We start from the raw sequence: 25,380 nt of genomic DNA, 5'->3' as shown, positions 1-25,380 counted from the left end.
CCTGCTGTGAGTCCCCGCTTTAGAAGGCTCTACTCTTGACCTTCTCTGTCTGCCTCTCCCCACAGGCTCCTTGGAGCCTGGGCCCTTCCCTTTGGACCATACCCGTAACATGCAAGACCCCAGAATTCCCTGCTCCAATGGCCCCAGGCCCCTTCCCTTAAGGATGGATCATGTGGGGTGGCCACGGGGCAGCAAGTGGCAGGGGGTGTGGCAGTTTGTGCTAGTGGACGGGACTGTCCACATATGTGCATGTGGACCTCCCTTGGGCCAGGATAGCTCTGAGGGTGGCCAGCCACAGGGGGCAGGCTGACAGCAGAGCCAGATCTTATGCCAACCTACCCACATATAGGATTCAGAAGAATCAAAGAAGTTTAGTCTTCTAGGTCATTATGAAAGTATATTTGTCAGAGTAGGAGAATAGAACATATTTTATTTAACAGTTATAACTTGATTTGTAACTTTACAGTATTGCAATGCATGGTGTGAGGCTTCCATTTGTACTCTTGTCCCGGCCCTGCTGGCATTTGCGGTGGGCTTGGGCCTACCACCAACCGTAGGCTCTACCAGTGAGGCTGCACTCGCAGTACCCCTACCCCAGAGCACTGAGCCTGGCACAGAAGAGCAGATAATAAATATTGGCTGTGAGAAACAAATGAGATGATCCAAGTGAAATGCTTGGCAGGGTGCAAATGTCAATAAATATTAGCTATTATTGTTTGTTGAACAGACCAACAGTTTGTGGGGCAGGTGGGCCAAAACCCAGAAACTGAAGGGGTTTGTGCCTGAGGAGAGAAAAGGCATAGCTGCTCCTTCCTTCTTCCAGCCCTGTAGGCCTCTCCCAGCTCCCGAGGGTAAGGTGGGCACCGGGCAGGTAGCCTGACAGCAGAGATGCTGAGAGCTGGGGGCTCCTGCTACTTGCCCACCCGGCAGAGCAGAAGAGCTGGGCAGGTTTCCTGTCTGCCTCCAGCATCTCCCCAGGCCCCGACAGAACCCATTTGCCTTAGTTTCTTTTGCTCTGCCTGTGAGCACATGATGGGGTGTGGAGGGGTGCGGGGGGGGGGGGGTAGCTGAAAGAGCTGAGGTGGCCCTCCCGAGGCTGTGCTGTGCTGTGAGAGGAGCCTGTGAGGCAGTCAGGTGGCCCACAGGACCCCGAACAAGTCACTTTGCCGCTGCCACACCCTCTTCACTTGTCAAATGTGACTGCGTGTGGAAATGGTGCATGTCTCGTAGCCAGTGTGAGGGACACAGTTAATATGAACAGCCGGTGCACAGAACACAAGTGGGTCAGGGAGGGCAGAGGCTCACTCAAAGAGCCCACGGGGGAGTAGTCCTCCTCGGGGTAACTGGTCAGCGACTCGGGGTAGTCCGTTTCAGGGGTAGGGGGCTGCAAGGAGCAGGAGACAGAGTCAGACGCTCTCCGAGCCAGTAGGGACCCTGGGCCCCGCCCTTTCATACCAGGCCACGCCCCTCTATAGCAGTCCAGGGGACTGCGGGGTGCAGGAGGCGGGGCCTGAGGCCTGAGTCACCCCGCACCCCCCCGCACCCCTTCCCCCCCTCCCCCCGCCCCGCGCCTGAACCTCATTCCCGGGGGGCGGGGGCAGGAGGCGGGGTCCGAGGCCTCAGTCACCCCGCCCCCCCCGGCCAGGCCCCGCCCCTCACCCTCATTCCCGGGGCGGGGCAGGAGGCGGGGCCTGAAGCCTCAGTCACTCCGCCCACCCGGGCCAGGCCCCGCCCCCTCACCCTGCGCTCCCCGGGGTCCAGTGGGCTCAGGCCTGGCTGCATGTCCTCCAGCGCGTCCTCGGGCTCGTCCTCGGGCTCGTCCTCGGGCTCGTCCTCCAGCTCGTCCTCCGGCTCGTCCTCCCAGACGGCCTCGCCCGTCAGCGGGTTGTAGAAGAACACCCTGCGGCTCTCCTCATCCCAATACTGGCCCCAGTCTGTCTCGAGGCTCTCGCGGCTGCCCACCGAGGCCGGAGAGGTGGCTGGGCTGGCGGCGCCCTCAGAGGCCTCGAAGGGCGACTCCCAGGTGGTCACGCCCGTGTCTGGGTTGTAGTAGTAGCGGCGCCCGCTGCCCGCGTCCCTGTGCGTCTCCCATGCGGGGGGGCGGGGGACCGAGGCGGTGCCGGGTGACGTGGGCAGGGGCTGCCTCTCGACGTTCTCGTACACGGGCTCCGGGGGGTCGTCCACCTGTGGGAGCAGGAAGGAGGCGTGACCGTCAGGGCAGCTCCGGGGTCACCCAGTCCCGACCCAGCCACTTCCCACCTGGGCGACCTTGGGCAAGTTGGAGTACCCCCTGCTTCAGTCCCGCCGCTGCACAATGTCTGCCCTGCCCGCTCCGGAAATTGTAGTGAAGAGAGAATGAGGAAATATTCGTGAAGGGGCATTGTCAAATATGAAATGTCCCAGATGCGTAGGGCACTTACATTATTTATTAACAATAATAAAATATCGATATCTTGAGTTCTCCCAGCTGCGCACTCACTGTGCACTCCAGGGGGCCAATCAGAGGTTGGGCAGGAATAGAGAAATGGCCTGGGCCCCATTCCTTTTCCTCCCCATTCAGGTCACAGAGGGGCAGGGCCCTGCTGCACTCTACAGCCCCCACCCCTCCTTCCTTCCTGTCCCTGAAATCTCTGGGACTGGAATCCGTACCACCTCTGATCTGGGACTGAAACTTCCTGAATGTGGTTTTTGCAGACCTCAGGATCAACTGCAGAGAAGGGAGAGAGGCAAGCCAGATGGGAGGAAGGAAGGAGGAGCTAGGAAAGAGGAGCCCCTCGTGCCCTCCAAAGGAAAGCGAGGTGGGCTGGAGGGTCCGGCCACACACAACATACCTCTGGTCATGCTCAACACCCCACTGCTCCTTGCGGCCTGCGGGGCAAAGTCTACGCCTTTAACAGGGCACCGGAGGGGCCTGTCGCCTCTCTGTCTACTTTATTTCCTGCCATTCCTGGCCCCCTGCCTTGAACTTTATGCTCTAGTAGCCTGGGGCTGCTGGAGGCTCCACCCTCCCTGCTGTATATCTTTTATGGGCCTGGATCCTTCAGAGTGCCTAGGCCCATCCCCACCCTTTTTTTCACCTGGCCCACTCCAATTCCTTCTTCAGGACTCAGCTCAGGTGTCAGGTTCAAGACCTTTCTTGAGATTCCTCTGGTGTGCCCACCATCGCCTAGCACCCTCAGCTGGCCAGAGGGATAGATAAGGACACTCTTAAACCCCAGGCAGCAGAAGAGCACCAGAAGATTAAGACTGTTTCTAGGACGATCTAATGCTACGGGGGAAATGCAGACTTCGACATGGGGAGCAAGTATATAGTTTCAAATCTGTGTTTTTAGAAACCCTCCAAAATGCTAACAGAGATAGTTATCTCCTCTGGGCAGTATAGTTATAGGGATGGGGTATTTATTTATTTATTTATTCTTTAAACTTTTCTCAAAATTTTGTACAATCACCCTCCCCCCCGCCCCGCCTTTTTTAATCACAGAACTGCCTGTGATGCCTTCACTAAGCTGTAAACTTCCCAAGAGGGGAAGCCGGTCATGTCAAGGTGGCATCTCCCTGGGCCTTAGGAAGGCGCCTAAAAACACACTCGTTTGTCCCACAAAGATTCACCTGTCCGGTGCACGCACTGTTCTAGGCACTGGGGAACGCAGCAGTGAACAAAGGGACCCACATCCCTACTGGGCAGCCTGTGTAAATGGTCAGGGAGCAGGGAGGGAGATGAGCAGGGTGAGAAGTGAAATGCACAGCACAGCACGTTGTCCGTGGTAGTTACTGCTAGCAGGAGACAAAGTGTCAGAAAAGCAGTGGTAGAGTTTTAGATCATCAGGGGCAGGTCCCAGGCATGGAGGGAACAGGAGGAGCTGGATACACCAGATCCTCACTCCTCTCCCTCACCCTGCAAGCGCTTGTGTGGCTGAGACAGAACCCCCCACCCCACTTCTCCTTTCTCTCTGTCCACCGCAGCCATCCCATATTCCAGCCACACCGGCCCATGGACCCTCCCGCAAACACAAAGCCACCTCCTATCTCTGCACCTTTGCTCCAGTGGGTCCTTCAGCCTGGAACTCTCTGCTCTCATACCTGCCTACCCAGATCCTGCTCCTCTGCTGGTGCTCTGCTCCAAGCCTCCGGGAGAGGCCTTCTCCCTCAGGAGAGACGTCTGGCGCACGGACATGCTGTTCATCCCTCTGTTCGGGCCGGCAGCATTCCGCCTTGGGTTGTCCACTCATCTGCCTACCTCCTCTGACCCCAAAGGCGGGGTTTTGTTTTTGAGCAGGGGACCCAGGATGATGTACTTGACCCCAGTTGCCCTCTAGCTGCTGGCCCAATGCCCTGAAGCACACATCCAATCCACCAAAAGTACTTATTGCTTGAGTACAAAAGCCAATTCCAAGCCACATTTCAGCAGCAAACAACAAACAAACACACCTGACACCACAGGAGACTCAAGTTAGCTTTGGACAAGGACTTCCTGGGAGTGGGGGTTCAGCACAGGAGTCTCTTTGGGAGACCAGGATGGAGGCAGTGGACAGAGGAAGGTGGGTGACCAGACACATCTCCCACCTGCCCCAGCTGGACCTGCTGAGGCAGGCGCCTTCCCCTCCTTGGGACAGGGGCTGGGAGGTCATGTGGGGCATAGATGAGCTGAGGAAGGAGCCAGGCTCTATGGAGCGGGGATTTCCACCTGCAGGCTGCTAGTCTTGGCTGTGAGTCCATGGGGAGTCCCAGGCTGGCCAGGGTGATGGGGATCTCACACGAAGTAGCCCTAGTGGGTACAGAGGTGAGACCTAGGAGCTGGATGTTTAGGCTCTCAGCATGAGGGGGCTGTCAGAGGAAGAGAAGATGCAGAATCGCACTGTGGGGCTCCAGGCTGCAGACCAGAGGCCAAATGGGGGCAGGGCAGGGCCCCTGGGAGGGGCTGCCCCAGAGACACAGGCTGCTTCAGGAGGTAGGAAGGGGCTTTCACTGGACGGGAGCAGGCAAAGTCCAACCCCCTGTCAGTGATGCTACAGCCCTGTGGTGGGAGCTGGACCACACGCAGCGGCCCTGAGGCCCCTTCAAACTCTAGAACTTTCTCCCTGTAGAGCCCCTCCAGTGCTAGGATAAAGCCAGGATCAGACTGGAAGCCAGGCAGGGCCAGTCCCCCTGTGCCCTCTGGCCTTCAAGGGGAAGCTCGTGCAGGTTAGAGCAGGGTCTGCCACCCTGCCCACGACTCCTGGAGGTCCAGGCAACACCCAGTGACAGCCCATCAGTGGGGCCCTGACTAGGCACCAACAGCTCTCGGGGCCCAGATCCCAATCACAACAGAGACACGGGGGACAACAGTAGGAAAGGGGAAGTGGTCTCCTACCTCAGCGGCAAGAGGGGCTCTGGCTCTCACCACGCCCAGCTGCCCAGCCCCGCAGCCCTCCCCTTGCCCACAAGCAGGTGGCAGGCCTGCCTCTGCCCCTGCGCTGATCACCATCTCTCAGGGTCCCCCTGCAGCCCCTCCCAGGCAGGCGAAGGCCTTGGCAAAGGGAAGAGGAAAGCAGGGAGGAGTCCCCGAAGTCTGAGAGATGTCCTGCTCCGAAGCTCCGCTCAGCCACTCCTGAGAGGGCCAGAGAACAGAGGCCCACTAGTGGCACCTTGATCCCGAGGCCCTCGGCCGTCCCCACCAGAGGCTGAGCTTGCCCCCAAATGCCACGGCCCCCTACCTGTCCCCGCAGGGCCTGACTCCGCCTCCTGGTCAGCCTGGCAATCATGTCCACCATCCTGTCCCCTCAGAGCTGCTGGGACGAAGCCCTGGGCAGGCTTTAGGGGTGGAGCCAAGGGGCACAACCCCAGGGCTGGCACAAGGCAACAAGGAAACAAGAAGTGGCTTTGAGGTGGCGGGAGGCTGAGCCTCCAGCCCATTTCCTGTCAGGGCTGTGGAAGTGCTGCCTGAGACAGAGGCTGCCTGCTGTGGGGGGGGGGTGGGGGGGGTGAAGTGGGGGGGGTCTTAGGTCGGGGGTGTTTCTATGTGTCCAGGGAAGCGCCGGCCTTCCTACTCCATACTCTGGTCACCGGCAAGGTCTGAATCCCAGGGCAGATACAGCCAGGGAGCAGGATGGTGCCAAACCGAGGTTGGGGGAGGGGAGGCCAGACAGCTGGGAGAGGGCAGAGGGGGCAGTTGGGTGCTGGGGCCCCAGGCTGGCGTAGACAGGACACGGAGTGGCCCTCAACTCCCCCAGTGCCCAGGGCGATGGGGAAGAGGAAGCTAGTGTGTGGGGTGCCGGGGCGGGGGGGCAACGTGTCAAAGAGGAAGGGGTCTGGGCAGCTGTGGCATCAGACGGAGTCAGTGTCTGGAGTTCTGCAGCCTCACAGAGGACAGGAGGGATTCTGACCACACCACAGTCCACTCGCCTGACTGCCTGAGCCTGTCCCCTCCCGGTTCGCTCTCCAAGATGCACGCATGCACCCTCGCCTGGGTGTCTAATACGTGCACAAGTATGCCTGCGTCCCCACTCTCTAAGGACCCGGAGAAGGGGACAGGGACTAGCCTCTCCACAACCCCACAACCAAGAGCTTCCCCTGGGCCTGGTCTCTCTCCTGTTTCAGGCTCTGACCCCACCTTCCACCGGGATCCCAGACCCATTGTCTCCTGCTCTTCCATTCCAGTAACCCTCCTGTCCCCAGCCCTGGTCTTACTTCCTCCCCTGCCCATGCCCCCCCAGACCACTCCTTCCCTGCACCCACTGTGGGCCCAGGACAGGGACACCCAAGGAGAGCCAGGCGTGGTGTAGATTTGGAGTGTGGGCCCTTTGGGCAGACCGCATCCAGAACAAGCCAGGGATTCATGCCCTACTCTGCCCTCCAAGCTCCTGTATTGCTCCCCTCCCATCCCAGGTGGGACTCAGAAGCCTGGAACACTGAGGGCAGAGAGGCCTGGGGTCCTCCCACTTGTCACACACATGACACATCCCACTGCCCCCGCCCTGGGGGACATGGGCCACACGCAAAATAGGTCACCAGGAGAGATGGAGCCAGGCCCAGAAGATGGGAAAGGCCGGAAACTCTGAGCTGGCAGCAGGCAGGAGCTGGGGAAGGAGAGAGAGGACATGGGTGTGGGGACCTGAGCCCTCAGCACTGCCCCGCTGGAGAACTAGGGAGCAGGGTCTTCCTGTGGCAGGAACCAAGAGTGACAGGACAGGAGACTGGGACCACCGAAAAGGCAGCCCACGTGCTGTTCCTCCTCTGTAAGAAGCTGGGCCCCCCAGGCCTGGGGTCTTCCCAGGGGGCTCTGGCCCCCCACCCCAGGGGCTGAGCCAAACCCACACAGCTCTGGCCTGCTCTTCTTGGTCAAGGAGCTTGGTTCCTCAGGCTTCCAGTCTAGGCTTCCCCTCAGCAAGAGGAGGCGTGACCACAGCAGCTCCCCAGTGGTGTCCTCCTCCCTCAACCGCATCTTCACGCCTGGCCTGGCCCTCTAGAGGCACACGGTGGAGGAGGGGACAGAACAAGCCGGCTGCTCTGTCCTCACCCCTTCTCCCCAAAACCCTCACAGGAGGCTTGTGGCAACCAGAAAAATCCTATCAGCTCTCTGAAGCCAGAGGCAAAAGAAATGCCTGCAAACCAGTGACTGGAGCCCAGACACTGGCTCAGGGGGGCTGCCGCGGGGTCGGGACCTCCTTTGCTGACTTCAGTGCCTCCAGAGCTGAGCGGAGGGAGAGTGGAGGGTGGGTTGTGATCTTTGCCTCAGGGAGCCTTGCAGGGTGCCCAGAGCTGGCGTCCTTCCCTTCCCTGAGCACGCCATCTCCAGGACGGAGTCCGGGCCTCACTGTACCCACCCCCAGCCCTGAGCCACAAGTCCACTGATGTGCAGTGGGGGAACTGGGGGTCCCCTCAGAACGGAGGGAACCACGCCTGGAGCTGTCCCCAGAGTCTGGTGTAACAGGTTTGGGCCGGGGCTCAGACCCCTCGTTTTGTACTAAAGCCCAGGTGAGGCTCAGTGTAACCTTACTGCTCGGCCTGTAGCCTGCGAAGACGAACACAGTAGCCCGAGGTCAGGTTCCTCTGTGGGGCTTAGAGCAGAGGCATCATCATTTGATTAAAGGGGGGCGGGGAGAATGACGCAGGATTCAGAGAAATGGCTTCTTGTGTCGCTGGTGCCCTAGCTTCTCCCCGGGCAGCCCCTTGAATCTCTGCGCCTCTGTTTCTTTATGCATAGAATGGTGCTGTCATGCTCTCCCCGCTCCCAGGGCTGGCCTCTGTGGAGGCGTCAAGCCGCCCCCGGGATCCTACACCCTACACTCTACACTCAGGGACGTGGGAAAGAAAGCGGGGTGACACTTCCGTTTTTTTGGTTCTGGGTTTCGATTGAGTGCCCTCGGCTCTGGACTCTGCCCTCAGCCTCTTGGTGACCTCATGGGACTGTGTGCTCGGCCTGCTCCTCAGGGTAGGTGGGGTGGGGGGTGGAGCCCCTTTGCCACTCACATGCTCTGTGCTCTGGACAAGGCTGGCTGACGCCCAGGAGGAATCAGAAACCGTCTGTCAAGGAAACTGCTGGCTGGCAAAGGCTGTCATCGTGAGCCAACCGAGGGAGAGAGATGTGACAGGGGCCTGTCCCTCCAAATGTGTCTGCACCTGTACCCACCGCACCTCCTCACTTCCCCACTGGAGGGACCAGGTTCCCCCGTCCAAGAGGGCCTCCCGAATATGGGCCCCTGAGGATCCCACTGCCTCTTGCTCAGAAGCTGCCTCTCCACAAACCTCTCACTAACCCTCCCACTTGATGGCTGCAGGCCCTTTGGCGTGGCAACAAATTCCAGGTCTCTCCATCTTAAAAAGAAAATGTGTGCTCCTGGACCCAGCTCATCCTGCCTCCTTTCCGGAGCCCACCTGTTGAAGGTGTGTGTGTGTGTGTGTCTGCCGTCCTGCTTCTGACGTCCAGCCCACTGCCCGGGGGTCCTACAACTCCTTTGATGACAGCAGCGGTCCTTGGAGGGTCTGACTCTCCTCAGGACTTAGTCCTTACAGGCCTCTCCCTCCTCACCCTCTGGTGCCTCCTGGGCTGTGAGCCATGCTCCTCTTCCTCCACTTAACTCCTTGATACTGGGTCTCCCATTTGCTTCTCACTCTCCTGTCCCGGGGAAGCCCAGCCGGATCTGTTAGCTTAACTACCTGCAAGACCATCTCCAGGAGCAAAAACCTGAGTGGAGTCCTGGGGGTCCTTGGTACACCCTACAAGCTGCATATCCCAGAAACCAAGTTCACCTTCCTCCCCTCCTCCTTCCCATCTTGGCATCATCTTGTTTTTGTTTTCTTCTTTTTTTTTTTAAGATTTTATTTATTCACGAGAGACAGAGAGAGAGGCAGAGACACAGACAGAGGGAGAAGCAGGCTCCCTGCAGGGAGCCCAATGTGGGACTTGATCCCAGGACCCTGGGATCATGACCCAAGCAAAAGGCAGCCGCTCAACCACTGAACCACCCAGGTGCCCCATCTTGGTTGTTCAAGCAGAGATCTAGAGTCCCCGAGGCTGGGGACCAGCCTAAGCCTTTCGGACATATCAGTCTCCAGGTAACACAGGGGCTAGGGGAACATGGGAACCCCACCACAAGGAAGCAGAAATTCAAATCTAGAATAGATGTCCTATGGGGCAACCACTCTGGTCCCTGTCCAGGCAGGAGAAGAGGGAGGGAAACAGCAAGAGAGATTTAAGAGACAAATGAGATGCATGATCCTTGAGCTGATTCTGGTTCAAACAAACTGACTGTGAGAGATTTGTTTTAGGACAATGAGGGACATTTGACTATGGCCTGGATCTTAGCTGATATGAAGGAACTAATATTAATTTTGTTAGATATAATAATGGGTATAGTATTGAGGTTATGGAAAAAAACATTTTTAAGACATAACAGGCTGGGGCACCTCAGAAGCTCAGTTGGTTAAGCGTCTGCCTTTGGCCCAGGTCATGATCCTGGAATCCCTGGGGCGCATAGGGCTCCCTGCTCAGCAGGGAGCCTACTTCTCCTTCTGTCTCTTTCCCCTTGCTCATGTTCTCTCTCTCACTCACTCAACATCTCTCAAATAAATAAATAAATAATAAATAAATAAATAAAAATCTTGTTAAAAAAAGACATACAGGCTGAGTTTTTAAGGGATGAGATAGGATAAATTCTGGAATTTATTATTTCTCAGCAAAAAGAAAAAAGAGAGAGAACTAACTTGACAAGAATTGTTAAATCTAAGTAATAGGTATAATTATATTAATTATAATATTCTTTTCACTTCTTTGCATGTTTGAAAATCTTCATAATAGGGACACCTGGGTGGTTCAGTGGTTGAGTACCTGCCTTTGGCTCAGGTCATGATCCTGGGGTCCTGGGATCGAGTCCCGCATCAGGCTCCCTATAGGGAGCTTGCTTCTCCCTCTGCCTCTCTCTGTGTGTCTCTCATGAATAAATTATAAAATCTTTAAAAAATTTTTCATAATAAAAAGGGGAGAAAACCTCCCTTAAACTTGTTTACTCTTCTGGATTCTCAGTGTTACTACTCCAAGGTGTTCACTGTTTCTTATCCAGAAAGACAGGCCCTTCCAGCTCTCCCCTACCCCTGGTAGTAATTTCTCTCCTTTATGACGCAGCTCTGGCTCTAGGAATTCTGGAAACATGGCAGCTTAAACATGTCCTGCTTCTTCTCTTCTCCTGGACGCTACCCTCAAGGAAGGGGCTGTGCCAGCTCCTGGGCAGGGCTGGCTGGCAGGAGTAGAGGGCCTGAGATAGAAGCTGGAACCCAGGAGACCCCGGGGCAGACCAGGCCACCATAGGACCCTAGGGGGAAAGCAGGGTGACCCCGAGGAGCTGACAGGGAGTCAAACAGGTGGGCTCAGCACTCTCTGCCCAACAGGCTGGGGATGCCGAGGAGGCAGCAGGCAGGGAGAATTCTTGATGGTGTCTTAGAAGAGGCTGCCCAGCCCGGCTGGCCCGCTGGCAGAGACCACCATTCCTCTGCTCTAGGGCCGCGCCTAGTGGGGACACTTCAACAGCTCATCCCAGCCCCAGTGAGAAAAGACACATAAACCCCACTCCTCTGACAGGACAGTGGCTGGAGAGAGGTGGAGCAAAGAGAACAACCAAATCTACCCGGGCTGCAAGACCCTAATACAGCAGGGTCAGGACGTGCTAAAGACCAATCACCAATCCGGGTAGGAAGAGGAGTTTGTCAGTAAAAGGTGGCAGGATAGGTGGATGGCCATCCAGAAAAATAATTAAAGGTGGGTTGACATCCTACTCTGTCCACTCGGATATACCCCCAAATAGATCAAAGATTCAGACATAAAAAGCGAAACCATAAAAATACTTAAAGAGAAAAACATAAGCAAAATTGTATATTAAAAATAAAAAAGGCAGAAGGGCACCTGGGTGGCTCAGTGGTTGCGCATCTGCCTTTGGCTCAGGCAGTGATCCCGGGGTCCTGGGACTGAGTCCTGTATTGGGCTCTCCCTGCAGGGAGCCTGCTTCTCCCTCTGCCTGTCTTTGGCTCTCTCTGTGTGTTTCTCATGAATAAATAAATAAAATCTTCAAACCAAACCAAACAAACAAAAAAGCAGAGACTCAAACTCTAAAAGCCATACATTTGACCACGTAAGTGCATCTTAAGTCATTTGCGTGGCCAGAAAATAACATTAGCAAAGTCAGAAGAGAAACTTACATGACAACTCCTGTAAGAGATAGAGGGCTGTTTTCCTTCGTATGGCAAAACCTCCTAATAACCAATAAGTAAAAGACCAATAAGTCAATGGAAAAATGAGCACTGGCTCTGAACAGGTTGTTAACAGAAAAAGGAAAACAAACAGTCCTTAAATCTATGAGAAGATGCTCACTCTCACTGAAAAGAGAAATGCAAATTCAAGCTATCCTAAGATCATATATTTTACTATTGGATCAGCAGGAAACGACATCTTGTTGGCACCTGGTTGGCAAGGCTGTGGGGGATCAGACACTCACATTTGTGTTGGTGGGAATGTAAATTGGTATAAGCCCCCAGGAAAGGGACAGCAATTTGGCAAAAATTAACAAATATCCATCGTTTATCCTTCCACCCAGCAATCCTACTTCTGGGATTTATCCTTGATTTATCTGCACGTGGGGTGAAAGATTATCTATTACAGGACTGTGCATAATAGCAAGAGATGGGAAACGATTCAAGGGCCCATCACCAGCGGACCGGTTGAAGAATTTCTGATACATCCGTACAGTGAAAACCATGTAGCTCTAAGGAAGGAGACTGATACTCTCTCTGCACAGACTCCAAGATATATTGTTAAATCAAAAAGGCAAAGAAGAAGCAAGATGCGGTGTTGTGTGTACTGCATGTCACCTTTACGGAAGAGAGACAGAAAAGCAAGTAATCAAATGTGTTTTCATACAGGTTTGTGTTTGCATAAAGAAACTCTGGCAGAATCGAGAAAGAATTAATGAAAGTGGTGACTTATGAGTTGATGGAGAGAACAGGGCACAGAAGCAGGTGTGTGGGGGGGAATTTTTACTATATACTTTTTAATATTGCTTTTATTTTTATTTTATGTTTTAAAGATTTCAGGGCAGCCCGGGTGGCTCAGCGATTTAGCGCCGCCTTCAGCCCAGGGTGTGATCCTGGAGACCCAAGATCGAGTCTCACTTCGAGCTCCCTGCATGGAGTCTGCTTCTCCCTCTGCCTGTGTCTCTGCCTCTCTTTCTGTGTGTCTCTCATGAATACATAAATAAAATCTTAAAAAAAGATGTCATTTATGTATTCATGAGAGACACACACAGAGAGGAAGAGACACAGGCAGAGGGAGAAGCAGGCTTCCTTCGAGGAGCCTGATGTGGGACTGTATCCCAGGATCCCAGGATCACTACCTGAGCCAAAGGCAGGCGCTCAACCACTGAGCCACCCAGGCATCCTATTGCTTTGATTTTTAAAAACCGTGAAAGTACATTATCTAATTTTTAAAAAAATCTTGCTATTAGCAAGATAGAAGGGCTGGAAAACACAGTGACTACTGGAACAACAACAAAAGGGAAATCTTCAGGAGATTCAAGTAAGACACTAAAGAAAAAAAAAAAAAGACTACTACTTTAGAATTTAAAATATATCATGTACTACTCATTGAAGGTGAGGACAGTCCCTTTCCAGACTCAAATTTGTGGCCTGGAAGAGAAAGCAGGAGAAATATCTCAGAACTGATGTACGCAGAGGCAAGACATAGAGGGGGCAAAGCTACAAAGCTGGAGACGCCAGTCAAGAGAGCTAACATGCAAATGAAAGAAAAAGGCAAAGACCCCAATACTCATGCAACAAAGAGATTTCTCTAAGCTGAAAAAAGACCCACGGCTATCCAGAGACTGACGGGGTTTTATGAGTTCCAGGAGGAGGAGTGTTGAGAAAAAGCATCCCTCCCTTCTGCACATCCTAGAGGGGATGTTTGATCAGGAGCCGCAGGGAAAAGCAGAAGCCACGAATGAAATGCAAGGGGTAGCAGGACAGCAGAGGAACAGGACAATCAGGAGCAACCTGATAGAAGGGGGAAAAGGAAACCCGTTAAAGATTCTGAAAAGAGTGCATTATCCCAACAAAAAGACAGTCAGTTTGGGTTTCCAAATTCAGTGGTAGGAGATATATATATGAAATAGACGTAAAAACATGATAATGTTGAATATAGAAGGATACTGAGAGATACCAGCAAGTGCAAAAAATAAAACCCAATAAAATAGAAAGAGTGGCCCTGCTTGTAACAGCAAGATGGTGATTCAGGTTGAAACCACCCACCGGGTAAAGAGGGACACCAGGGGATGATACAAAGGCACACTCTGTGATGCCAGGACAGTCAAAATCTGTGTGCACTGCCAACAAACTTGTAGTTAAATATAAAAAGCAAAACCTGAGATGCCTGGGTGGCTCAGTGGTTGAGCATCTGCCTTGGCTCAGGGTGTGATCCCGTGATGTGATCCCGGGGTCCTGGGATTGAGGGATTGAGTCCTCCCCGCAGGGAGCCTGCTTCTCCCTCTGCCTGTGTCTCTGCCTCTCTCTGAGTCTCTCATGAACAAAAAATAAAACCTTAAAAAAAAAAAAAAGCAAAACCTGCTAAAAGTACAAGATCTTTACAAAGAAAATCTGAGCGAGAGATGTAATAAACCTCTATTGGAACTGGAGTAAAAGACAAAAACAAAAGGAAGTCTACAAAGGAAACACAGGTTTCAATAACGTAATCGATCAGCTTGGCTTGATATATACCAGACCTTATGTCCCTTAGATGGAAAATATACGATTTTTCCACTATGAAAAACTTAGAAAAACCATTTATTTCTTCGGTCACGAAGGAATCCATAGAGAAATTTAAAAATGGAGATTTTGCAAATCTAGGAAAAATGAATACTTTCCTAGGAAAAAGGCAAAATGGCCAAAGTGAACAAGAAGGAGTGGAAAACGTGAAAAGACCAAACTACCGTTGATGAGAAAAAAAGTCTGCCCCTAACAAAGCACCAGGTAGGTCCAGAGGGTTTCAGGGAGGAGGCTGAATGGTAGGAACCTCTCGGATTCAGCCGCTGTCCCCCTTCCTTGGCCAGGAGGCAATCCTAAGTTTCTCTCTAGCGACTGGCGGGATTCTGGGGACTCCGGGGACAGCTCCTCCAGCGCACTCCCACGGCATCCTGCAGGCACCCCTGCCACACCAGATCCTACCTGTGGGTCTGCTAGCCCATCTCTCTTCTGGGACAGAAAACTACCTGATGGCAGGGACCATGCCTTGTTTCTCAGTGGCACCTGCCATGTACTGAATCCATGACACAGTAGGTGAAAAATCGCAGTGCCATTGTCAGTGTACCGGGATGCCCCGGGGTCTGTAAAAACTCTCCCACACAGAGTAAAGCAGAATGGATGAAAAGAAGCCAAAATGCTAATAGTCATTATTATTTTAAAAAAGATTTTATTTATTTATTCATGATAGACCAAGAGAGAGAGAGAGAGAGAGAGAGGCAGAGACACAGGCAGAGGGAGAAGCAGGCTCCATGCAGGGAGCCTGACCTGGGACTTGATCCCAGGACTCCAGGATCACGCCCTAGGCGGAAGGCAGGCGCTAAAGCGCTGAGCCACCCAGGGATTCCCTCTAATAGTCATTAGAGTGAGATTGCCCATATTCGCCAAATATTTGCAATGGCGTTAAGCTATTTAAAAAAAAAAAAAAAGATTTTATTTATTTATTTGAGACAGAGAGATAGAGCACGAGTGGGGATAGGGGCAGAGGTAGAGTTCTCTATGCGGGGCTTGATCCCAGGACACTAGGATCCTGATCTGAGCCAAAGGCAGATGCTTAACCTAGGGAGCCTCCCCAGAGCCCCTCCTTAAGCTATTTTTATGGGGGGGGGGGGATAGTAATTTACAAGTTGAGAAGATTCCAGGAGCACTCCAGTTGCGTGCAGCAGAGGCAGGAAGGCCCCCCTCTGGCACCTTTCTTGGTTCCTCTGGCTTCCTCTCCTAGGCCAAGTTGGCTCAGCCCCCAGGACAGACATGGAAGCCCTGAGAGGGCCCCCTGCCCTGCTCACCCAATGCCTCACGGTGGACCTCCACTCGGAGGACCCATAGGAGCCCAGAGCCTGGGCTAGGCAGAAGGGTCCTGCAGGCTCTGCTGTGCCTAAGCAGCTGCTCTGGAAGTCCCCTCAACACCACAATCCTTCCTCAATTTGGCAAGAGAGCCTCCTGCACTTGAGCAAGGACCCCTATGTCCCTCAGACCCAGTCCCTGGCAGCACCATTTCCCTCAACGCCAATCAACCTCAACTGTCCCCTGACCTTCTAGTCTGGAACCCTGACCATGTTTGCATCAGCTGGGCCTGGCCCTCCCCACTACTGGACACAGACAGCTCCAGGAAAGGCAGAGACAACAGATTGAGTGAGAAGCCGGCCCCTGGCGCTCAGGAAGGAAGTGGGGAGGCAGGTGGACCCGTCTCAGGGGGGCTGGGGACTGAGAGGTGAATCATAAGGCTCAGGTTCAGGGGAGATCACCCAGGGGACTCCACAGAGCCATGGGGGCTGCCAGGGGCCTGGGAGGTTGCTCCTTTCTGCCCTGGGAGCTGTGGGTGGGGAGGACAACTGGTGGCCAGGAATGTGGGCTGGGTTGGGAGGGGGCTACCCAAGAAGCTGCTCTTTCATGGGTCAGGCCTTAGGCTGGGCAGTGGGGCTCTAGGGTCAGCCTGGGGCTGCAGGTGAGTCATGGGGAGGGAAAGGTCAAGCCAGGTGTGAAGAAACCAGCCAGGCCAGCCCAGGGCTGCTGTTCTCCAAGGGTGGGTGGGGGGGAGGTAAGACAGTTGCTGGGAGGAGGGCATACAGACAAGGGCGCTCACTGCCCCCCCTCCTTGGCCTCAGCTCCCCTGCTCCTCCTAGAGGGCCCCCTGGCTGGTCCCAAAGGGGGATCCAGGTGGAGGGATCCCTAAGGCCAGTTCCTTTGCCTTAATCACCGCTGCCTGGGGCGGCTCTTGGAGTCTGTCCCAAGGGGTGGGTGCCAGGCCTGGGATCCAGAGAGGAGGGTGAGGTGCCTGCCCGCCAGGCACCTGGCAGGGGAGTTTCAGCATGAGTGCAGGAAAAGACCAGGTGGAGGTCAGGGAAGGAGGAGAGAGGGTGGGAGAGCTGCCAGGGCACGACCCCGCCTTCCCCGGGCCCCATTGGGAGTTGAGGGGTCACTCACAGTTCTCAGCACAGGACAGGGAACCAGGGCCCCGGAGGCTCCTTCTAGTCCGGCTGCCTACTCAGGTGAGTAGGGCTGGGCTGGCTGCATAGGAAGCTGCCGAGGCCTCTGGCTGCACCTCTTTCCTTCCTGTGGCCAATGTCTGGGCAGCAGGGGCGGGCTCCCGTCCAGAGGGCCGGCCTGGGCCTTTCCACCTCAGAGGCCCTGGGGTGGGGATGGTGACCACACCCTGAGATCCCCAAGTCAGCAGGTCCCCCTCCCCCACTCCACCGCAACCACGGGGGAGGAGTCTCAGAGGCCCCTCCTCCTCCCTTAGAGGGGGTGGGGGCAGAGTGCTCCAGAAGGTGTGCCTCTGCCCTCTCCTGGGACAGCTTCTCCCACTGCGCCCTGGGTAGCTGGGTGCTGGCTGGTGGACGAGGGCTGGGAATTCCTGCCTCCTTCCCTGTGGCCGGTGCCCACCGCTGGGGACACGCAGGGTGCTTGGAAAGTGAATACTTGTTTGCCTTCCGATTGTCCTGTCCCTGCTGAGGGGAACAGGCTGGCCAAGGCTGTGGCCACCCAGCTGAGACTGCCTTCCGAGCTGCTGCGGGGATGAACCTTTGAGTGAAAGCCCATGGGACCACGAGCCCCTTTGGGACAGGATCGTGTCAGGTGTAACATGCTTTGCGTCCCCAGGGTCCAGCACTTTGACCAGCACACAGCAGGTGCTCATTACATGTCAGTTGAGTGGAAGGTGAATGACGAGGCTATAAAATGCCACACAGTGCAGAGGCTTCTCTCCTCTGGGGTGGGTCCCTGCCTCTGCTGATTCCTCTCCCCATGCCACCCTCTCCCCTTGTCCACTGGTCGACTATCCCCAATGACCCAACCCTGATCCTATGTCTCCTCCACCCTCAGATCATTGCCCCTCGCCTCAGAGGAAATGGGTCCCTCCCTCTCTGCCCGGGGCACCCCACCCCCACCCTGTTGGCCTCTCTCCCTGCGTCCCGTCGTCTCCCCAACCACCTCTTCACCATCCTCAGCCTCCCACTCTTCTGGCTCCTGACCGTTCGCTTAGATTTGGGGAGCCTCCCCCCTTGACCTCCACCTGCCTCTGGCCACAAAGCATCTCTCCCTTCCCTGCCAAGCTCCTGAGTTGTCTACGCTCAGCCGGTGTCCTTACCTCATCCCTCTGGCCCCTGCCTTGAGCCCTCAGTAACCCCTTGACCAGCTCCTGATAAGGTGGCTGCTGACCTCGCAGTCACCGTTTCTGATACATGTTTAATGGCCTTTATCTCACTTCTCCTTTCTTCTGGACGTTTCTCGGTGTCTGGACAGGCACTCTCCTGTTCTTCCTCCTTGTTGCCTATTCCTTCCTCTGGGGCTTCTCTTCCCTCCCTTTGTCTGTTACCCGAATGTGGTGGGGCCTGACTGTCTCAGGTGTTCCCGGCCCCACGTCCACGCACTCTGCCCGCCCCCGGTCCACATGCTGCAGGCCACACGCTGCAGGCCTTCTGCTGGGCAGCAGGCCCCCTCTCCAGCTGCTGTCTGGACCTGGCGCCACCGAATAAACAGACCACTGTCTGCGGGGTGTGCGACTGGGAGACTGCGACTCATTCCGACTTCTCTCCCACCTTCCTCAGCCCGTCGGCCACTAGATTCCAGGGAATCGACTTCCCAAATCTCCTGTCATCACTGTGTGCCTGGGAGACCATGGAGGTCTGTCCTCTGCTATTCTCAAAGTCCCAGCCACGGGGGTCTTTTCTGAACCCCCTCTCTTCTCTGCTGAGAATCTTCCAGCAGCTGCAGGATTAAGTCCACATTGCTGGTGAGAGTCCACGAGGTCCTGCCTGGCCAGGCACTGCCCATTCCCCACAAGAGCCCCAGCAGTACAGGATGGGAGTGGAGCTGCAAGGCCTCAAGGGTGCCACATCTCACACCTGCACCCATGCCTCGGCACCACGGCACGCTGGGTGTCCTTCTATCCCAGATGGCCTGTGCCACGCTGGTCTGAGGCATCTGCCCTCTTGCCAGGCTCCTGACTCAGATGGTAGCTCTCCAGGGCTGGCGCTGTGCCTCATCAGATGCTTGGCAGGCAGGTGGGAGGCCAGTTCATGCTTAGTCAAGGAGTGAATGAAGGGGAAGGGTAGGTGCTGCCTCTCCTGCCTCCTCTAAGAAGGAAACAGGGAGGCTCACCTTTCAGGAAATTCCCTTCTCTAAATTCTGCCTTCGGGTCCCCTGGGTGGCTCAGCGGTTGAGCACCTGCCTTCTGCCCAGGTCATGATCCTGGAGTTCCTGGATCCAGTCCTGCATCGGGCTCCCTGCCTGGAGCCTGCTTCTCCCTCTGCCTGGGTCTCTGCCTCTCTCTCTGTCTCTCGTGAATAAATAAATAAATAAATAAATAAATAAATAAATAAATAAATAATCAATCTTAAAAAAAAAAGAAGGCTGCCTTCAATAACTAAGAGCAGACTGGGGATCCTTCCCAGGAGAGAACCAACTCCCCACCCCTGGAGTTTGTAGGGGACAGGGGGTCAGGGAGACCCACACGCGACACTGGAATAAAGCAGGGTCACAGGGGAAACAGGAACAGAGATACCAAGCCTCTTGTTGAGATCGCACGGGGAATTAGGGCCAGAAGGGGGAGCAGGCTGAGCGTCTCGACCAATACCCAGGTCTCTCCGCGGACGCCCGGGTTCCTCCCGGCGCGAGCACCACCCCGCCATCACGTGTGTCCCCACCCCCTCACTCCCCGGTAACTGCTGCTGAAGAAGGAGAAAGAGAATATGGAAAGGCCCCGGAATGCGCCTCCGACGGCCTGCCTGGGAACGGAGGGGCGCCGGGGTAAGGAGCGCTGGCATCCAGCCATCTGCCCCGGAGAAGCTGGCCACCTGGCCCCCAGGGACGCCGGGCGCAAGATCCCCCTGGCCCCCGCCCCCGTTCCTTCCGGGCGGAATCTGGGTCCGCGTCCTCACCCGCAGAATGCTGTTCCCCGCCATGGCCACAGGGGGGCGGGCTGCTCCTTGCAGAAATCAAAGCGAAGGCGGCGCCGAAGGGGATGCTAAATGCGACCCGGGTCTGCCTCCGTGCGGCGCCTGCTACGTGCCAAGCGCTTCCACGCCTCACCTCGTCGAAGGCTCACAACGCTAATCCTTTACACAGGAGGACACTGGGGCTGGGGCAAATAAGGGATTCCTCAGCAGCTGGCAGGTCACCCAGCAGGGTCAAATTCGAGTCTCTCTAGCTTCAAATCCTGAGCTCTTTGCACTGTAACCAGACCTGGTGGTGGGAAGACCCAGGAAGTCCCCGAGCGGGACGGTGCCTCCTTCCGCGGGGCATCCCACACTCAGTCCTGGCATGTGCCAGGCAACCACGCTGACATCAAGTACATCAAGGACAAAGAAAGAAACCAGAGACACAAGGTTGGGGGGTCATCCATTCACCCTTTCCACCCGTCTTTGGGCCAAGGGACAAACTGAGACCCTGAGAGAGGAAGTGAATCTCCCATAATTACCCAGCTGGTGGCAGATGTCAAAAAGATGTTTGTGCATCCTCCCTCCACGTCTCCACACCCCCCTTCCCCTGCCGCAAGTTCCTAAAGCTCAAGATGTCAGGGCCATGGAAAGGATTCTGGGGATGTAAGAGCGTTTTAAAACCGTGCTCTATTTTCGGTTGCCCAAATCAACACAACCGGATTCGAAACGAAACGAAAGAAAACAAAACAAAACAAACAACAACAACAACAAAAAACCCTCGCTGTAACCAGACCTCTTCCTGAAACAAAAAATTGGTGTGCGTGCGTGTGCGTGCGTGCGTGTGTGTGTTTAGAGGGGAACTGAAATGACTGAAATGTTGGAAGAAGCCAAAACGGGAAGCAGATCCCTGACTTTCACATCCATTATCTCATCTGATCCCCAAGCGTCTATGAGACAGGGGAGGCGGAGAGATCCTGCAGGCCCAGGATCCCGACGCCTCTCGGAATGGTGCGGCTGTCAGGCAGGTGAGGTGGCGCGCACCTGCCAGCACGGGGTGGGCGGCACACCGTACTCCAGGTCATCTGCATTTCTGCAGGAAAACGAAGTGTAATAAATAAATAAAGACCACCAACGGCTTCACCCGGGCTCAAGTCCAACTTTGCCACCAACTGAGTTACGGAAAACACTCGCGCTTCGGGGAGCTTTGGCATTTCGGAATTGCAGATGTGACTGGGAGCCTGCACCCCTCTCGTTTCGTGGTTGAGGAACGTGGGGCTCCGCGTGAGGCAGCCCGTGCAGAGCCGGCGGACGCTAAGCGGAGCGGGGCTCCTGGAGCGCGGGCGCAGCCCCCCGCCCGCCTCCTCGCTCCCGGGCGCCCCATACCTGCTGCGGGCGCTCGTCCCGCGCCGGGCCGCGCTCGTCCAGGATGGCCTCGTAGACGTTCCCCGAGTCGCTGCGCGCCAGGGGGCGCGGGCACACCCAGGAGCCCGCCACGCTGCAGGCCTTGAAGCTGCCCGCGCTTCCCAGGAGGCCGGCAGGGGGCGCGACGGCGGCGCGCGCCAGGTCGTCCAGGGACTGCGAGGGCCGCACGGGCGCCGCGGGCCGCGTGTACAGGCAGGTGGGCAGGCCGGGCCCGGGGCTGCCGTGCTGGGTCGAGGCGCCGCGCCGCGCGGGGCCGCACAGGGAGCTCACGCGGCCCCGGGGCTTGGCGGCCGTGCCGTCGGGGCCCGCGGGCGCCGGCGCGCTCACGAAGCGGTAGTCGTAGGCGAGCGGTTCGGGGGCTGCGGGGCCCGGGCGGAGCGCGGGCGGCGGCGAGGAGGCGGCGGGGTCCCCGAGCGCCGGCAGCTCGCGCACGTACTGCGCCGGCAGGTAGAAGGGGCGGCCGCCGGGCTCGCGCCGGACGTGCCCCCAGTGCTCCGTGCTCCGGCGCAGCAGCCGGTAGCGCTCGTTGGGCTGGATGGCGACGCGCCGCCCGTCCTTGCCGGTGTACTCGAAGGGATGCTCCACCAGCACGTACACGTCCCCCTCGACGTCCGCCGCCATCGCCATCGCGGCCGCGGAGTCTCCCTGTGGGCACGAGGAGGAGGGGCGCGGAGGTCAGGGCCACCCAGCCGGGAGGCGCGCCGCGCTAGGGGGACAAGAGACTTGGTTGAGTCCCGAAGCCGCGTTCCTCCTGGGCCTTAGGGCCTTGGTATCTCCAAAACGGGGCACTCGGATAAAATAATCTCGAAGGTTCCCATGCCCACAGTCGCTGATGTAATTATGCCAACGCTGATTCTGTGGCATTGCTGATAAGATTTGAGCCTGCATTCAATCCCCCGGTGGGGAGGTTGTGGGTAATACTGGTCCAACTTTGCAGCCAAGGAAGCCTTGACTCAGAGAGATGGGGTTGACTGGCGGCGGTAAGTCGACACCACACTTGCCAAAAAGTTGCCTGAACCTCAGTTTCCCCGTCTGTGAAGTGGGAAAAAGAGCTCATTCCTTCCGTGCCCGCCCGCCCCCGCCCCCGCCCCGACGCCACCAGCCCTCAGGAAATCCGGGTCCACAGAGCCTCTTCCCTCCAGGATCCTGCGCCCCCGGCCCGGGCCCTCGGGGTAAGAGTTGAGGCGCGGGGCTCTAGGAGCTGCCCCGGCGCCGCTCTACCCCGGGAGTGTCCCCGCTTCGCGTAGACCAAGGGCCTTGGCATGAGGCACCAGGACTGCCAAGGCCGGGGAACCGGTTCTCTTGGTTTCTCTTTTCTTCCCCAGCGGCTCTGCGGGGAACGTGAACCCGGAGCCTGGCCCGCCCAGAGCGGCCCGCACCGCCCCCGACTGCAGATCCCACCTCCAACCTCCCAACCTCCCGAGAGAGGCTGGAGGGCCTGCCCACCTGCCCTGTGATCTCCACGTTGCCCCACGAGAGCAGAGCGGCCCCTAGAGAATGCACTACCCAGGCGGTGTCCTCCCCAAAGCTGTCCTGGAGTGATGGCCCCAACCCACCCCTCTGCATGCCAGCTTAGCTTGGCTCTGGGTGGGGCAGCCTTGGTCAGAGCCTAACTGTAAAGCTGCCCGGGTCTCACCATCAACAAGATGAATGAGTGACTTCTTGCGTGGCTGCTCCCTCCCGATCTTTACACTGACCACATCTCCTGCCCAACTGGGTCTCCCCGGGGGCAGCAGGTAGGAGCCCCTGTGGCTTGCTGAGGCTGAGGAACCCAAGGAACAGGGTCTGGCCGGCAGGGGTCCGGGTAGGGGCTCCTAGTGCCCCTTCCCCACTTTCTTAAGCTCTCCTCGATGGGGAAAGGGGTGCACAGTGGGCCCTGGAGGCGCAGTCAGTAAGCTGCCTGGAGCAAAGGCAACAAACCCTGGGAGGATACCCCTTCTCGTCACCTTCTCCTGGACCCCTGGCACTCGCTCACCTTGGCAGGGCAGGTCTCTGCGGGCCCATGGTGAAGGGCTAGATAGACCTTCCAGCCAGCAAACGATGCAGGTTAGGCCCCCATCTCGTTGGGCGGGGCTTCTGAGGGCTGGGTCGGGAAACCTCGGGGAGCAGGAGCTGCCAAGGGGAGCAAAGAGGCAGAGGGAGGCTCCGGAGGGCTGCCCCCAATTCTGGGAGGGGCGAGGAGGAGCCTGAAGGAGTGTCTGGGCCAGTGGAGACATTGGGAGCGGGCCCAGGGCAAGAGAAGGCAGGAGGGAGGGGCGGCAGCTGGCAGGGCTGCGACTGAAGGTGTGGTGTGCTGCCTGCTGGCAAGCAGAGCCCAAGGTGGGTAGACTCCCACCCTGCGCCCTCCACCAACGCCCCCCCCCCCGCGGGATTTGTTGGCCTCCAGCCTCTGTGTCCCCTGGGTGCGCTGCTCCGGGGCTGCTCCACCCCGGATCGTCGTCTCCAGGCGTCCCCTTACGGGTGAGGCCATTTGCACCCTGAATCACCAACTGCCAACCGCGAGCCCTCTCCAGCCCGATTGCTGGCACTACTCGCTTCGGGCCCACCTCCGCCCTCCCCAGGCCCTTTCCCCGCACAGCTTGGCCGGGCCTGGAAAGACTCAGGGCGGGGGTCCCAAGGCAGGGATGCCCACCAGAGCGGGGGTCTCGGGCTGGGTGGGGAGGGGACCCGGACTCGGCTCCTTCCCCAACTCGGGGGAGCGCGGAGGTTCCCTGAAACTCCAGGACTGATCCGTCCCCAGGAGCTGCTTTGGGTCCACTGGCCTGGGGACGAGAGTCACAGCGGCGCCAACGCCTGGGTCGGCGCGGGGGGCCTGCACCTGGGCCCGTCCTGTCCCCGGACGGAGGGCAGCCCTTTTCATCTCCGCTCCTCGCGGGGGGATCCGAGCCGCGCGGCCCTGCTCGCGGGTCCCGCAGCTCCGGCCCCAGCGCCCCGGGAAGGGGAGCCGGCGAGAGAGAACCCGCCACCTGCAGCACCGCACCCCCACCGGCCCCCGGCTCAGCGCCCCCCGCCCGGCCCGGCCCCGGCCCCTCGGGGTGTCCGCTCACTGGCTTCGCCTCCACTCGTCCCCGCAGGGCGCGTGGTTTCGGCGTCCGCGCTCCCTCCTCCACCGCCCAGCTCCCGCGCAGCCCGCTTTCCTGCTCAACAATACAGCGAGGGAGGCACCAGCGGAGAGCGCCGGGCAGAACTTCCTCCCGGGCCGAGGCTGGGCTGTGGCTGCTAGAGACAATCCCCGGTGTCCCGCTTCCTGTCCCCTCTGGGCCCAGGGAGCGCAGACGCCACCGCTCCCCCCCCCCCCCCCCCCCGCCCTTCCTGGGCCACACCTGGCTGTCTCCCGGAGGTGTAAGCAGGAGGGCGAGGATGGTGGTGTGAGGTGGGGGCGTGGGGGGGGGGGCGTGGGGGGGCAGCCTCCTCGACTACTTCTGGCCAGATTTCCCTCCCACTGTTTGATTCCGTCCCCCTGCTGCCTAGATCCTCCTCTGGAAGAGGGCCACCCTCCAGTCTGTAGGGTAAGCCCAGAGCAGCCTGCTGGAGCTGGACTCCTAGCACTTGAAATTTTCTCTCCTGTAAACTGGGGACAGTGACACCTACCTCCCAGGGTAGTTGGCGAGATTGAATGAGATGCACTAAGCACAGTATAGTATCACATTATTATAGGAGCACACATTTGTTATTATGAACATTATTTTTATTAGAAGATGAGCTGTCTTCTCTGGTGTTGGGTTGTCTCCAACCCCCCATTCTCCTTCAGGCAGGAGGGGGAAGGGAGAAAGGAATGTCCTCAGAGGCACCTTGCTGAGGATGAGGCACCCAGGTCGCCTGGCCCTGGCCTCCCTGTCCCTAGGCCTCAAACCCAGTTCCTTTTGTCTTCTCAGAGCCCACTTCCTACTGACCTGGAGAGACTTGAGGCCCCTGAGGGAAGCTGGGGCTCAGGGGATGTGCAGAAGGTGCTCCCCCAGGGCCAAAAGGCATCTTCAAGGACAAGGAACTGCAGACAGAGCAGAGTGTTTCAATCACATTTTTCCACAATCTGCCTTCCCTGGAACTAGTCTGTTTCCTTCTTCTGGCCTCACCACGGGCAGTGGTGGGCTTCTCCTGGCACTTAGAGGAAGGTAGTGGCCAAGTCTAGGCCACTGGGATCCCTGATTCTGGTGCTGCTCAGCCTTTTCTAAGCCCCCCCTCTTGCCTTGGAAAACCCAGTAGGAAATAGTCCCAACATTCTTCATGTTCCAGTGTCAGGGCTCTGTGCTTTGACAGGCACAGGGAAGGTGCCACTCTGGTGGGATTTCAGGCAGCAGCTTCATCTGTTATGCATGAGTGTACGTGA

At 57.2% G+C, this 25,380-nt stretch overlaps 1 protein-coding gene across 4 annotated transcripts; it reads right to left on the bottom strand.

The window, feature by feature from the left end:
• Window positions 1-410: 410 nt before the first annotated feature.
• LOC140629728 (rho GTPase-activating protein 27-like) lies at window positions 411-24,292 on the bottom strand. Of its 4 annotated transcripts, none has more exons than XM_072819313.1 (5): window positions 24,101-24,239; window positions 23,029-23,165; window positions 21,015-22,085; window positions 1,741-2,184; window positions 411-1,384 (listed from the first exon to the last, which is right to left on the bottom strand). In XM_072819313.1, exons 3-5 carry the CDS (start codon window positions 21,678-21,680, stop codon window positions 1,184-1,186), a joined length of 1,311 nt encoding a protein of 436 aa, XP_072675414.1. In that variant the 5' UTR covers window positions 21,681-22,085; window positions 23,029-23,165; window positions 24,101-24,239; the 3' UTR covers window positions 411-1,183. The 4 variants fall into 4 exon arrangements, with proteins under 4 accessions (XP_072675414.1, XP_072675416.1, XP_072675417.1 ...); XM_072819315.1 differs by having other exon boundaries at window positions 21,015-21,698; XM_072819316.1 differs by lacking the exon at window positions 23,029-23,165 and having other exon boundaries at window positions 21,015-21,698; window positions 24,101-24,292.
• Between the last annotated feature and the right edge of the window lie 1,088 nt (window positions 24,293-25,380).

Source organism: Canis lupus, unplaced genomic scaffold (assembly GCF_048164855.1).
Source record: "Canis lupus baileyi unplaced genomic scaffold, mCanLup2.hap1 Scaffold_102, whole genome shotgun sequence".
NCBI classification, from domain to species: Eukaryota; Metazoa; Chordata; class Mammalia; order Carnivora; family Canidae; genus Canis; species Canis lupus.
The sequence above is the reverse complement of the archived record's forward strand: the minus strand, read 5'-3'. Positions and strand labels throughout refer to the sequence as shown.

Bases quoted from the DNA above. Each gene is read 5' to 3' on its own strand.
- LOC140629728 (XM_072819316.1), bottom strand. From the start codon at position 21,680: ATGGCGATGGCGGCGGACGTCGAGGGGGACGTGTACGTGCTGGTGGAG. The intron at 2,185-21,014 runs GTATGGGGCGCC...CTGCTCCCACAG, and splicing joins GGGACGAGCGCCCGCAGCAG to GTGGACGACCCCCCGGAGCC. The intron at 1,385-1,740 runs GTGAGGGGGCGG...TGCTCCTTGCAG, and splicing joins TGGACCCCGGGGAGCGCAGG to CCCCCTACCCCTGAAACGGA.